Source organism: Glycine max, chromosome 11 (genome assembly GCF_000004515.6).
Source record: "Glycine max cultivar Williams 82 chromosome 11, Glycine_max_v4.0, whole genome shotgun sequence".
Taxonomy (NCBI): domain Eukaryota; kingdom Viridiplantae; phylum Streptophyta; class Magnoliopsida; order Fabales; family Fabaceae; genus Glycine; species Glycine max.
Window position 1 is genome coordinate 22963068 of NC_038247.2, and position 16116 is coordinate 22979183.

General features: G+C 35.2%; 2 protein-coding genes and 1 non-coding gene across 3 annotated transcripts; 1 reads left to right on the forward strand and 2 right to left on the reverse strand.

Moving 5' to 3' along the window:
- Positions 1–465: 465 nt before the first annotated feature.
- LOC112998458 (small nucleolar RNA R71) lies at positions 466–572 on the forward strand. Its single transcript, XR_003263559.1, has one exon. It is a non-coding gene; the product is annotated as a small nucleolar RNA R71 (small nucleolar RNA).
- A 9404-nt stretch (positions 573–9976) lies between these two features.
- On the reverse strand, positions 9977–10715 carry LOC121172659 (serine/threonine-protein phosphatase 7 long form homolog). The gene is made up of 2 exons (XM_041006836.1): positions 10218–10715; positions 9977–10135 (listed from the first exon to the last, which is right to left on the reverse strand). The coding sequence occupies exons 1-2, from the start codon at positions 10713–10715 to the stop codon at positions 9977–9979; spliced, it is 657 nt and encodes a 218-aa protein (XP_040862770.1).
- Positions 10716–11235: 520 nt separating this feature from the next.
- On the reverse strand, positions 11236–11864 carry LOC102665866 (protein MAIN-LIKE 1-like). The gene is made up of 2 exons (XM_006591638.1): positions 11712–11864; positions 11236–11598 (listed from the first exon to the last, which is right to left on the reverse strand). The coding sequence occupies exons 1-2, from the start codon at positions 11862–11864 to the stop codon at positions 11236–11238; spliced, it is 516 nt and encodes a 171-aa protein (XP_006591701.1).
- Between the last annotated feature and the right edge of the window lie 4252 nt (positions 11865–16116).

Genomic DNA, 16116 nt, shown 5'->3' on the forward strand with positions numbered 1-16116 from the left:
GTGCACAACTCCTTTAGAAACTTGGCATATCTTGGAATTTGCTTGAGGGTATCTAGCAGAGGTATGTTCACCTCTACTTTCCTGACTCCAGATTCCTGCAAAGAAGGATAGAGATCTGTATGGTGATCTGTAGAAGAACATAGACCACAGACTCTTGCAACAGGTGCAGATTTCTGATTCATGGCAAGCTGAGTTACTAGGTTGACCAAGGCATCAACTTTTCCCTCGAGCTTTTTATTTTCAACAGATAAAGATGAATCTATGGCCACCTCATGGACTCCTCTAAGGACAATAGCATCATTTCTTGCACTGAATTGTTGGGAGTTGGAAGCCATCTTCTCAATCAAATTCCTAGCCTCAATAGGAGTCATATCACCAAGAGCTCCACCACCGGTAGCATCAATCATACTCCTCTCCATGTTGCTAAGTCCCTCATAGAAATATTGCAGAAGGAGTTGCTCAGAAATCTGGTGGTGAGGGCAGCTTGTGCATAATTTCTTGAATCTTTCCCAGTACTCATACAAGCTCTTTCCACTAAGTTACCTGATGCCTGAAATGTCTTTTCTGATGGTAGTGGTCCTAGATGCAGGGAAGAATTTCTCCAAGAACACTCTCTTAAGGTCATTGCAACTGGTAATGGACCTGGGAGTAAGGTAATATAGCCAATCTTTTGCCACTCCCTCCAGAGAATGTGGAAAAGCCTTTAGAAAGATATGATTGTAGAAGCAAGCTTCATGATGATGAATCAAGTTGATTCAAGTTGTTTTGATGATAACAAATATGTTGACATAAAGCACAAGAGAATGATTTCAAGATTGAGTCAACAAGTTCAAGAATCAAGAGAAGTTTGATTTCAAGATTCAAGAGAAGATGAATTCAAGATTCAAGAGAAGAAATCAAGAAGACTTCACAAGGGAAGTATTGAAAAGATTTTTCAAAAACAAACATAGCACAGTTTTGTTTTTCAAAAAAGTTTTCTCAAAATTTTCTAAGTTACCATAGTTTTTACTCTCTGGTAATCGAATATCAGTTTCCTATAATCGATTACCAGTGGCAAAGTTTGATTTCAAAAGTTTTCAACTGAATTTGCAACGTTCTAATTGATTTCAAAATGGTGTAATTAATTACAAGATATTGATAATCGATTACCAGTGTATCTGAACGTTGGAATTCAAATTCAATTGTGAAGAGTCACATCCTTTCATAAAAAGCTTTGTGTAATCGATTACAAGGATTTGGTAATCGATTACCAGTGACAAGTTTTGAACAAAAATCAAAAGATGTAACTCTTCCAATGGTTTTCAGGTTTTTCTAAAGGTTATAACTCTTCCAATGGTTTTCTTGACCAGACTTGAAGAGTCTATAAAAGCAAGACCTTGATTTGCATTTGAATAACACTTACTACTTTACAAACAACTTTTCCACATATTCTTTTACAACCTTTGAATCTCTTTGAACATCTTCTTGAACTTCTTCTTCTTCTTCTTCCTTTGCAAAAGCTTTCTAAAGTTTTCTGGTTTTCCAAACCTTGAAAACAAAAGTGTGTTATTCATCTTTTTCATTCTCTTCTCCCTTTGCCAAAAAGAATTTGCCAAGGACTAACCGTCTGAATTCTTTTTGTGTCTCTCTTCTCCCTTTTCCAAAAGAACAAAGGATTAACCGCCTGAATTTTTTTGTGTCTCCCTTGTCAAAGAATTCAAAACGACACAGTCTGAGAATTCTTTTGATTCTTCCCTTTCCCTAAAACAAAATATTTCAAAGGACTAACCGCCTGAGAATTATTTTGTTTCCCCTTCACAAAGTTTCAAAGGACTAACCGCCTGAAAACTTTGTCTTAACACATTGGAGGATACATCCTTTGTGGTACAAGTAGAGGGTACATCTACTTGGGTTGTTGTGATTGAGAACAAGAGAGGGTACATCTCTTGTGGATCAGTTCTAGTGGAAGGTACATCCACTAGGTTGTTGAAAGAGAACAAGGAAGGGTACATCCCTTATGGATCTTTGCTTGTAAAGGATTTTACAAGTATGAAAAGAAATCTTAAGGACCGCAGGTCGCTTGGGGACTGGATGTAGGCACGGGTTGTTGCCGAACCAGTATAAAATTCTTGTGTTTGTTTTCTTCTTCCCTACACTCTTTATTTTTCGCTGTGCACTTTAATTATCGCTTTTACTTTTGGTCAAGTTTTTATTTCTATTCTTTACTTTCTTAACAACATAGTAAAAGCCTAAGAAGGGTAGATTTTTAATTAGTAAAAGTTCAGTAATAGTTAATTCAACCCCCTCTTCTTAATTATTCCGAGACCACTTGATCCAACAATGATCTTCCTGGACATCTGGGGGTTTCATGGTGGAACAGACAATATGGAACTCCTTAAGATGCTTATGAGGATCTTCACCTGCAAGACCATGAAACTTGGGCAGCAAATGTATTAGTCTAGTCTTGAGAACATATGAAACATCCTTATCAGGATATTGAATGCACAAGCTTTCATAAGTGAAATCAGGTGCAACCATCTCCCTAAGAGTCCTCTCACGAGGTGGAGGTTGAGCCATGTTCTCAGTATGAAAATTAGTAGTCGAATGCTCAAAATCAGAATGTTTAGAATCACCAGCAACAAAATACTTAGAATGCTCAAAATGCACAGAATGATTAGGATGCACACTATGCCCAAGTAATCTATGAAAGGTTCTATCTATTTCAGGATCAAAGGGTTGTAAATCACTTGGATTGCTCCTAGTCATGCACTATATGCTGCAAATCATGCGTTTCTCAAACAAGCACCAGAGGAGGGTTAAAACTACAACTATAGTCAAATGATATCCAAATGAGCTGAAAATTTGTGAGCAACACCCTAAAATCATGAAAAGATAGCACACAAATTTTCAGACAAAAATTCAAAGTCTAACTAGGAAAAATGCCTAAGGAAAGTTTAGAAAAATAAGACAATAATACTTGAAAAATAAAAAAAATAAAAACTTAGTAAACAGCTGATTTTTCGATTTTGGAGAACCCAAAACATCTATGGGAAATTTTTTTCTACCCCGAATGCATATATAATAATAGTCATTCTGATAACCAGAGCAAAAGTTATGACCGTTTTAAGTTTTGCTAAAAACAAGTTCCCAAATTTTGTCTCTCTCAAATTCAGCCCACCAAGTGCTTCTGGTATTTTTCACACAAAATATGGATCAAAAGAAACTACCACACAAAAAATCAACCAAAAATAACAACTCTAACTATCAAAACAAAAATCGCCAATTAAATTGCAAAATTAGTCGCTAGTTCTCAGTCGCTAATCACTGTTCATAGCATTACACAAAACTGAAACAGGGAAACGCTAAACAAGGGATGCGTTTGAAATGTAAAATAGAACACTACATAAAACAAAACAACACACACTCACAACACTAAACAACAGAGCTACACTCAAAACAACTAAACACTATTATGAACCTTTGGACCACTACTTCCCCGGCAACGGCGCCAAATTTGATCGAGGTCATACCTAAATCAAATAAACATTAAAAATACAATATCTAGGAAGTGATCCTAGGTCGTCTCTCAGTGAGCAGTGATCAACCAAACATTCATAACATATGTTAATCAAACAGTAACGAAGTTGGGGGGGGGGGGGGTGGGGTTATTTGTTTTTGTAATTTAAACAGCAAGCAAACTTGAATAAGAAAATAACAAAATTAAAACATGTTATTTCCCCTTAATTCAAAAGCAAATCTCTTATCCTAAGTTATGTAACATCCCAATTTTTCGTAAATAAATTTATAAAGCTTTTTAGTAAATAAATAAATATAGAGCAAATAATAGGCTGAGTACCCTAGGTATAAATAACTATGTTAAGTCAGGTGTCTCCTCTTGGCCTCATTTTCGTTTTTCCCCTTCTCTTCTCAAAACTCTTTCTTTTTCCCGCAGCCCACCAAACCTGTCTCAGAAAAACGACGATCTCAGACTCATTTACCGTTGGATCGTCGTGAAATTTTAGCAGCACGTTCGTAACCCAATTCCGAGCATTCTCACTACTGGGAATTGCAAAAACATGTCAGAGCTAAGAGAAATACCCTTCGCACCGTAGCTTTCTCTTTTCCCGCAGAAACCCAAAACAGTCTCAGTAAAACTATGATCCCAGTTTCTTTAACCGTTGGATTTTCATAAAATTTGGGTATGTTGTTCGAAATTCAATTGCGCAAACTTTCACCGTTGGGTTTCGCGAGATAATATTCGTGGAGGGAGAAAAAGGAATCGCATGAAGATAGTATAAGTGGAGGCTTCAATCTCTTCTCCGTCTCTCTGACGTTTGGGAATTCTATCGGGACAGTCGAAGGAATAACTGGAGGAATCTCAGGGAACCACTAGAGATGTTGTTATTGCTGGCTGAAGACATGTGAGTCTGCTCAGAGGTAAGGGATGAGTTATTCACAATTGGGGATTAGTGAGAACATGTGTAAGGATCCTTAGAGATATCAATTGGAATGAGTTTTAGGGTGTTTTTGCAACTTTCATTTTATCCTTATAATTATTACAGTGAATTATATATATTTGACAGACCAATTGTTGTGAAATTGATATGCTATTGTGTTGAGCGTGAACCTTATAAATCGAGCATTTTTCTAATTAATATGAATTAATGAAATAAAGTAAGGAAAAATTTAGAGAGAGATATTGATTTTATATTTTCTCTTTTTCTTGCTTTTTAGGTTTTTATATATAATTTTAAAAAATTAATATCATAATTGAAATTGACCAAAGTGTTCATATAATTATTTTAGAATTTGTGCATTGAAAGCTTACTTTGAAATTTGTGATTCAATATGATGTATGCTAGTTTATATATATAGAGGTAGTTATTTATATTAATAATTTATGTAAATAATATTGTAGAGTGTTATAGTATGATTCCAAAAATTATTAAGTGTTGGAGTTTGAGAATATTGTGGTTAAATTTGATGAACATGTGTGTGTTGTACTTTATGAATATCATTAGGAATGTTATGAGATGGTTGATGTGATGTTATGAGATGTTAAAGTGTGAACATGATATTCGATTGTGAATAAGTGGACGTGTTTAACACTTGATGTTACATTAATTATATTGTGAGCTATGAATTATACAATAACCCGACCAGTGTTTATATATGCGTAATGTTAAAGAGAAAGTGTAGGTTCCTAGTTAGGAACAGTGTTAAATTGTAGCGCAATTGTGTTAAACATGTTTGAAACATGAGTGTGAGGTCGTGGTATTGTATAATTCATGAGCATTGCTTATAAATGAAATATGTGATGAATTGTGGAATAATACGTTGCCTTGAGATTATAATATTGTTATTGAGATTGAGCAAAAGTGTAAAGTAGAACAAGTGTTGAATTGTGAGATGCGTGAAAACATGTGATGGTGAATTGTGACATTATGAGATGTGAAATTGTAAATGAGTTTTGGTCGTGAATAAGTGTGTGATTAACTTTTGATGTGACATTATTGGTGTTGTAAGCTATGAATTGTACAATAACCTGACCAGTGTTATCTTGAGAAAAGTGTAAATGCGCAGTGTTAAAGAGAAAGTGTAGGTTTTCTATTTAGGAACTAGTGTTAAAGAGAAAGTGTAGGTTTCCTATTCAGGAACCAGTGTTAAATTGTAGCGCAATATGTTGTACGTGTTTAACACACGAGTGTGAGGTCGTGGGTACTGTATAATTCACGAGCAGTGTCTATGTGCTAAAATGATTTTAGGGGTTGGACCTAAATCAGGAGGGAGAGGCCCTGACGGACTCTTCGGAGTGTAGGCCTTGGGAGTCACCGGGTTTGAGTGTTCCTTTAAGCTTATGCTGATCCCATATGGTTGGAGCATTCTCGCAAAACATCGTGACCTTGACTGGTCTCCCTATGATCTTACTTAGTGAGAGTGACCTGACAAACCCATTGTGTGGTGTGTCTTGTTATGTACTCTTAAGCGCCTTAGGGTGGTTTTTCACTGACATGGTACCACATTGCATATAGGCTTGAGTCTTAGCATAATTGTCTCATGCGCTTGCTAATTGTTTATTATAAAATTGATGTGTTATTATGTCTTGATCAGAGCGTGTGATTCTTGTGTGATGTGATTGATGGATGAAAAGTGAACTGTGAATGACAAAGTGATGGAATTACGTGAATTACGTGTAAGTAAGTTTTATTTGGTTTATATGATATGTATATCTAGTTGTCTTGTTTCTCTATTAGTTAGGAATGTGATAACTCACTCCCCGTGTATTGTTTGTGTTTGGATCCTGTGATGATCTTGAACTTTGTGTTTGGGGAGCAGATGACTAGGTGAATTGCTTTAAGAAACATTGTGCTGAAGGACGTCGAGACACAACGCTCTGATAGGATGTGATAGTGGGACATAAGTTTTTATATTAATTGCATGGTGTTAGTCTATTTTATTTTATTTCACTGATTTAACAAAATATCTATGTAAATTTTGACGGCCTTATGTTGAGCCGAATATGTTTTAATAAGTTTTAATTGATAATAGTGAAGTGAATGTGAACCTTTTACCCGTGTGAATTTGGTTACCAATATTTTTATATATTTTGTTTATTTATATATATGTCGGGGTAGAGGGTGTCACAGGTTACGAGAATTTATCCCTAATCAGTTCAACCACTTAATCCAATCCGAAATTAATTGACTAAGCGAAAATTAGCTCAAGGCTGTCATTATGTGATTAAGCAACTCATACACCAATTAATCCCTCTCACATGCCCATTAAGTATGAGCGTAAATTAAGCACAGAGACAATTAATCAAGCATTAAGCATGCATGGATTAATAACAACAAATACAGAGCAATAGGTGAAGAGAAAAAACTGATCAGAATTCAATAGTAATAACAAAACCTCAAAGGGAGTTGTGCTTGATTATCAAGAGAAAACAACACTGGAGACTCAACCTTCCATTAATCAGCAGAAACGAAAGCGAATTCAAAGGCAGAAGCAGAAAATGAAATTTATTGCTACGTGAATAGTGCACGTAAACAGTAACACGAAACTAAAAATGCAAAACCCTAAAATTTTCTCTCCTCTCTTCATAGTCCTCTTTCTATTAAAGCCCTGGTGCTGTTATATAGGTCCTCAGCCTCAAAGCTTACAAATCTCTTTTAAGTCTAAGCCCTAAAAACGAAATAAAAAAAAAACTAGACGAAATAAAATAAAATTGGACGAAATAAAATAAAATTGTCTGATCTTTTCAAGTCCAATCCGGTTCAGCCCAATTCTGGATCCAAGCCCAATTGCTTATAATTCTCCTGAAATTAAATTAAAAACACAAAATTAGTCAAGTAGGCCCAAATGATAAAGCTGCATAATTAATTTGACAATTAAGGCTAATCAGTAATTAAAATGGTGACAAAAATGATTAAGAAATAGGAGAAAATAATGACACATCAATGAACTAAGACAATTTTATGATAATTTCTTCTTTAAAGCATTGCACTTAAGAAAGATTGCAGCTTTTCATAAATTGAGGGATGGGGAGCAAAATTCACAAGACAATGAATAAATAATTTTTTTAAATTACAAAATTTGCAAAAAATATGAAACTTTGAGGGCAAAAATACAACTAAACCTGTATAATCAAAGATTGCGGCGTGGTCATGTTCCTTTTAGTATCAATATTGAAACGAATGAAGGATGTGAATGTGAAAAAATAGATATATATATATATACGATGCAAGACATTAAGACCACTTTAGTTATTCACACATATATTTCCTAAGGCTAGGGCCATGCATTGTCCTTCTTTGTCTCCAAAAACAGGGAGCCGAAAATCCTTGTATGAAATAAACCAATTGATGATGCGGAGACCACCTACTCTTCATAGGTACCCCTTAGATATAGATTGATATCTGACCTGAAAAAGAAGGGTCTCTGAAACTGAAGAAATTGAAGAAATATTGAGCTTGAATGTAGCCTTAGGACCACTTTGATTAGTGATATTAGTACTATCTCCGTGGAAAACCAAAATCCCTAAAGGGTTGCACAGGTCAAATGATTTTGGTCACTTATTTTGGACTTAATGGTTGTCTTGAAGTGAAGCTAGCTATGCTTGCTGTCTTTAGTTTTCGCAAATAATTATCTCATGCACTTTAGTTCCTGCTTATGTTCAAAGACATTCCATCCATGACTTAGTTGCCAATCAATTACTACCTACCCACAGGACCGTAACCCTTCATTTTAAGGGATTTACACATATGGTTGGAGTATGTCTTTGACATTAACTCTCCTTAACTCCTTGAATTGTAATTAATATAACTGTTCAATTACACGATATTATTGTAGTGATTATGTATGTAGATTCTATATATATAAATTAGATATTAATATGCATGGAATTATATAACCGACATTCACTTATATTTTAACCGATATGCATGTAATTTAACTGTGTTATTATTTTTTTAAAATTATGATATTGGTAAAAAAATAATGATAAATATTTTTGACATTGAGCACACACAAAGTACATATTTTATTTCTAATATAATTTATTTCATATCTAAGGACCGACAAAAATTTAAATCCAAAATCATTTAGGTAAAGAATACAAACCGTTATCACCTTTTTGTGTTGTTGGTTTTAAGTGTCTTGTGGTTTACCAATCAATACCAACCCATAAGAGCTTAACAGTTAATTTTTAAGGGATGTGATAGAGAGGGAAAAGATTTACTTACGGTAGGAGTAAATTAACCTTGGATGCTTACTCTTCTTAATAACTTCTTGAATATAAATCTATCACACGACTGCATTCCATATCAAAAGCCCCACACTTTTCACTTCTTGGAACCACTGGCCAATCAACCAAATTGAAAACACAGTTGCAGAAGATTTTTTTGGAACAAGCAGGGTCACGCCTAACCAGTTAAAAGTTCTAATACCAAACCACGAAAGAAAAGCAAACCATTTGTTTCACGGGGAATCAGACATGTATAGCTTAATTGAAAATGAAAAGTTACGACCAATAATCACCAAATCTATTAAAAGAAGTACAATGATAAGAATAACTCCAAATGTCATTTATAAAGTGATTTTTAATTGGTTATGAGTGAAAAAGTATTGAGTGTTGCTAGGTGCACCCAGCATTCTTAAGAAATGGTAAAATTGTCCTTGCTTAGTTTTCCTCCTACGGATCAACTTGATTCGTAAGTCTTACGGATCAACTTGATGCGTAAGAGGAAAAATAATTATAATATACTTTAAAATACAACATATTTATTTATAATATAATTAAATCTATTTTTTTTATTTTATTAATTATAATATATTTATAAATATTGATTTATTATAAATAATTAATTTTTTAATATATTTTTTTAGAATAAATTTGTTTAGAAGATGATATTTAAATACTTACTCAGTCCCATTATAATTATTGTTTAAGGTTATTTTATACATATTAATAAAAATCAATAAATACATAAAAGATAATATTATAAAAAATTAATCATATCATTATTAATATTATAAAGAATATAAAAAAATAATTAGTATTATATAAAAAATTAAAATACTAACTACTTTATAATACATTTTTTTACATGATCATTAGTATAAGTGGGAAAATTGTAATTATAAGAGAATTTAAAAATATTAGTATGTTATATAAGATCTTAGATAACGAATGGTGTCCATTTTTTGGTTAAATTTTTTTTACACCCTTTTCAACTTCTTTATTTCAATTATATTTAAAGTTATATTTTAAATTATTTTTTATTAGTTGGTAAACTAAGTTAACTAGACCATTTTAATAACACGCGTGTATATAGACACAAATGGAATACACAATCAATGAAAATAAATAAAACTAACATTAGTAATGAAAATAAATAAAACCAACAATACTCATGAAATGAGTTCATGTACAATATCTGTATATACAAGGAATATCAATGTAAAATATGTACATAAACTACGCCTGATCAGTGCGTCACCTGCGTCTACATCTAACGTATACTAGATGGTCTTGTGTCACACTCCTGGCCAATCTAAGGCATTCTTCAATCACCTCATGTGTCGATGAGCCAGGCGTGACCACCCCTAAACTCAGATGGCGCTCCAACCTCTCAGCAATGTCATCACAAACTTCCTATTACATACAAAAGAAACTAATTACACAAATTATTATGCAAATATTGAGGTAAATGATGTAAATTATTAGTATTACTTACCACTGCATGTCTGGGCTCCTTCGCAGATGTCGACGATGCTCCTAGCTCCGACACGCGAGGGATATCCGTCTGCGGGACCTGAGGGACGACTCGGGGTTGCGGGGTGTGACCATGAGGCAGAGGATCTAATGCGTGGCCTGGTGTCATGAAAGGATGGGAGATGCGGAGGAACCAGTCGATGTAGTCACTGGAACATGCCCCTGGCACAATGCACACCTCACCTGCAGGTACGATATGATACTCGTAGTGCATCCACCTGTCGTGTATACCATCATACGAGACCCATGAATCGACAGGAGGAGCAGGAATGGTCTGTGTGTAACCAAACTGCCGCACGACCCTCTCCGGTCGGTAATAAACAGCAACAGGCCCCCAGCGCAAGAGACCGGAATAGCATGATCTGACGTGGAAGTCCCGGACCTCCCGATGCTCCCCATAAGGGATCCAACAGACATCCGAAATCCGGAGTCGGTCCAAGCGCTCCCTGTACGACGGCATGAGAATGCTCTTCACGGTCTTCTTCGTCACAATCCACCTGCACGCACGCGGAGAAGCCTCGTCGTAGTCCTAATTAGCGGTGGACTCCGTGACCGAGGGAAAGTGCTCGTAAATCCAGCACTACAGATGTAACATTCAAATTATAAACATTAATAATGAAAGTGTAACAAAATTTAAAGTTGAACATTGTTTAGCCTGAATGAATGAAAAACATATTTGTTACCTGCAGCAGTGTGATGTAACCGCCAAGCTGTCGACTATGGCTCATAGATGCATCGTTCAGCTGGTCGTACATATGAACCAAAGCAGCCACTCCCCAGGCGTACCTCTCTGTCATACTGAGGTCACGAAGGGCCTCCAAGTAGAAAACATGGACATTGGTTGCACTCTTGTTAGCAAACAGAGTGCAACCTAGTAGGTGAAGAAGATATGCGCGAGCCGCAGCTGTCCAATGACCTGCCTGGCATCGGCGCTGATATATATCACGTACCCATTGCAGGCGTACGTACGGTCTGTGACACTAGACTGTCTCAGCCCTAGCAGACTTTGGAGAGACCATCAACAAGTCCACCAACATCTGAACCGCATCGTCCACGTGCAAGGGCTGAAATGCGTGTAAGTCGCCAATAACGGGAAGATGGAGAAGAGAGGAGACATCGTCCAATGTGATGGTGAGCTCTCCCACCAGGAGATGGAAACGAGACGTCTCCCAGTGCCACCGCTCCATAAACGCGGACAAAAGTCCCCGATCGTCGGTGTCTACCGAACACGCGATTAGAGGACTTAGTCCGGTACCAGCAATAAGTCCCTCAATGGCAAGGACAGGCCTGCCTAAACTGTGGACCTTCCTCCCATGATAGGATAGCTTCAATTCAGGACGCTCCTGAATTGAAGTATAAAGGAATGCAAAATTTGTTAAAATTATCATTTAAAGAAAAACTAATTTCAATCATAAAGTATAATTTACAAGTAACTAAAAATAAATAGTATAAATACCTCTCCCGTCCATACGCTGCAAGCAACGTGATCCACATACGCTGTCAACACAGATGGGTCGCTCGGACCACCCAGAAATCCCTGAGGCTGATCCTTAGCTGCCTCTGCGCCTGCATCCGCAGGAATGTCCTCCACAACAGCTGGTGCCTCCATCGGGTCATCCTGAACATCTGGGTCAAGGATGACTGGCTCATCGACGTGATCCGCAGTCACAGCGACTCGCTGCCTCCGTGCGGATGTAGTAGGTCATCGACGCTGTGGAGCATCATCGGAATCATCATGATATCCTCTGCCCACACCTCTGCCAGTGACCTGACCTAAGGCACGACCTAATCCTCTGGTCCTAACCATGATCTGCAAATGAGTACCGCAAAATCCATCACTCATTTCATTTTCTCAAATTTCATGCGTCTAACGCATATAGGACATTGATTTGGGACAGCAAAGCACCATCACCCAATGGTTGTTCAAGCAGTTGGTTGACTCAATTCAATTACTCTAAATGCCAACTTGTTGTTTTATCATATGTTTTAGTTATTAGAGAGAAACTTGCTCAGCTTTATGAATCTGAGAAACAATGGTCAACAACATCTCAAATGCTTAGTGGTATTGACCTTGATTCAGGAATCTGAGAAACAGATCATTCCTGTTAACATCAATATAGTATACCTTAACTCCATGCATGGTTTTGGTTGTGTTCGTCTCATTGATACTAACATCAGTAGAGTATGGACAATTTAATTCAGGCCAGAGAAGGCACAAAATTCAATGGATCAAAGAATTTAGGACTTTGTTGCGAGAATTAAGGGTAAAATTTTCCTTATGAGGATTAAATGGATTGTTTTATAAATGTCTCCATGCATGGTTTTATAAATGTCACAAGAAGCCAAAAAAAAGTAGCAGCAATTAGTTCTAAAATAACTTGACATTATGAGGATTAAATGGATTATTTATCTCTTCATTAAATTTTCCTTTTCGTCTATAAGATTAATTATATTTTGTGTATCAAGACTTTGATTGGCCAATGTTGAGCCAATCAGGAAGAGAGAATTGACATGTAGAATGTTTATTCCATAGGTGTTGAATGAATTCACACATGGGAAGCAGGAATGGTTCAGGTTATGAAGCTGAAATGGTATCCATATTCTCTCAGATTGAGTCCCCTAACAGATCACTTAATGACCATATAATTGAAGCTCTTGGCAAGCTCACTGTTGAGCAAGGAATTTCTTATGTTACTTAGAGATGCTACTTATGTTATCAAAAAATTCATGAGAAATTAAAACAAGTTTTCATTTGTTGCTAAGAAGCTTTATTTTTATACTTTAACCAAGAAACATAAATATCTCAAACTTGTTTCATTTAATTCCTTCCTCTCTTGGCTTATCATTATTTTTGGTTTAGGTATTGAGCAACATTGTGGAACCGGCACTGCTATCTCAAGATGGCTCTGATTTGGATAAGCCTGTTTCTCAAGAGACATTTTTGGAGGAATTTAAGATAGTCACAATGAGTGTGGCTAATCGTGTTAATGTAAATTAACCAAAGTGCTAAGCATTATATAAATAAACTAAAATATTGGAAAATAGCATTTGGATATATTTAACTGGTGTAAGGATCAAATTTAGGGATTTGGTTCAATACATGCATGTTGGAATAAGGTGTTTGTAGTTGCTGTTGTTGTTGTAAGGATCAATTACTTTTCACATTCAAATAGTACATGGGTCATATAGTGGTGTAACCTAGAAACACTAAACCATTTATTTTATCTATTAGAATAAATTACACTCCCCTCCCTTTGAGAGATGCTCAAATAATATTGTTTTCTCTTATATTTTTTAAAATTACACTGCCCTCTCCTAATAGATTAAATTGTGCTACACTTGTAGTCTACATCAATGTAAACAAGCTTCTAGGGACAATTTTTCTCTCAACATCCGGGAGGCTAGTTTTGGACCCTTTATCATTGACTTCGAAACTTTATAAAGGAAGACATGAGGATTGTAGAGAATCAATTTATGTTAGGAAGGTTTACAACGTAAGTCATTTATCTTTAATGAGGTTTTGATGGAAAGGTACCTAATTAAAAAAGAGACTTACACAAGTGTCAAGAGAAGTTTTGTGAAAGACTTTGGGGTAAAAAAAGTGTCTAAATGGTTGAATGTGACATTGACTATTTACACGTCAATATAATCATAATTCATACTATTTGGACAATCAATATATGTATATATAATCATAATTCATACTGATTAATCAATACTATTTATCTATCTATATGTCAACATGTCATTATTTACAACCAAATTGTGACTAAGGTCAAAACAAATTGTAACAACAATCTAATAACAATGATCCAAATTACAGCCAATATTTACTATTCTATCAAAGTAATGCTAAACGTTGAAAAAACAATTCGTGAAATATATCAAGTACTCACCTTGTTTAAAGTTCAAACGAAGACCTTGTATTAAAGAAATAGCCTTGATGAAGTAAGCTGCAAATTTCAGAATCAAAAACACACAAAATTCAGAGTTAGCAATTTTAAAAATGCAGTTTCAGACAACTTCCGAATCAACATGATTCGTAAGCTGTTTCTACACTACCTACGGATCAAGTTGATCCGTAATAAAGAAATGTCAACACCCATGGCGGAGACAAAGACGAAGAGGAACTTACCTCGACAATGCCGATGCGAGGACGCAACAACACCATCGTCAACACCCATAGAAGACGAACGAAGCACGCGATTGGAAGGTTAGGAAGAAGACCAACGAAGGTCACAAAGAAAATCTTATGGATCAAGTTGATCCGGAAGCTTCCCTGTCAACACCCATGGCGGAGACAAAGACGAAGAGGAACTTACCTCGACAATGCCGATGCGAGGACGCAACAACACCATCGTCAACACCCATAGAAGACGAACGAAGCACGCGATTGGAAGGTTAGGAAGAAGACCAACGAAGGTCACAAAGAAGACGCAGAATAAGACGCACAAAAAGACGCAGCCAAGCTTTTTCAAGAGGAAGAAGAAGGATTCGAAGAAGGATGTGAAGGTCACCAATGAAGGTCACGAAGAAGTAGCAATGGCGAGGAAGAAGAGGAATGGCGAGGAAGAGGAAGAAGCAACAAAAATCGTGAAGAAGAAGAAATGGCGGAAATGAACCGTTTTTTTTTTAAATTAATTAGCCCAGGGGTACATTTGTCTGTTCCTCTTAATTGCTGGGTGCACCAGCAATAATGCTGGGTGCACCTAGCAGCACTCAAAAGTATTTATACTCTGGCCCGGCCTTGAGGGGTGTTTTGAGTAGCGATGACATTGGGCTCATAACTAAGGGGTCCAAAAGTATAAAAAACTGTTAGTGTAAGAAGAAAAAATAATTAGTTTCTTTGACAGTAACTTAATATTTTCTAAATGATCACAAGGACATAAGCTTTTTTTTATTATTTATGTATGTTTATAAGATTTAGAATTATTTTTATTTTTTCACAATAACAAGAATTCTCACTTGATAGGTAAGAACTTTGTTGGATGATGCGTCTATATTTAATTAGTGTTAGACTATATCTTGAACATGATTATTTCTAAAAAAAAATGACATTTTAGATGGAAGAATGTTAGTGGAACTTTTTATGACACTCTTTTTTTTATATTTTCTTTTTAATTAGTTAAAATTTATTGAAAATTACTAATTTTGATGGGTCTCACAACTAAATCAAGAGAAAGAATTATTAAATTATATATGAGACCCACCAAAATTGCTAATTTTCAATAAATTTCAATCAATCATAAAGAGTGGAGCAAACATTTATTTTTTGGAAAGCAAACAATAATAACATTTCTCCTATAAGAAGATAATAATTTGATAAAATCATATCTAAAATTTTGCTGCATTCTATAGAACATATCATTAACTAGTATTTTAGCATGTGTATTGCACAAAGTAAATATTTATTTTATAAATATAGATTTTTTTAATTTGTGATATAAATTATATTATAATTAGAATTTGTAATAAATAAATATTTATGAACATATAACTTGTATTTTAGATTTATCATAAATAATTTATATTGTGATATATTATTATTATTGATATTTTTTAAAATAATTTAAAATTAAAGTTAGAACTTAAAATTTTGAAAATGATAGATTGAAAGTTAGAAAGTTAAGCCATTCAATTAATATTAAAAGCATATAATCATATCTCAAATGCAAATTAGGAGTGTATTTGAAATTGATTTTTGATTGATATTTTTTTATTTAACCATGAGTATTTAAGACTTTTTATTTGACACTCAACTAATCCTCTCCCATTGGATTGGCCCATTATGAGGTAAAATGATATCTTCAGTTGCCACTCCATACCAAAGTTAGGGATCAAACCCCAAATCTTGATTAAAG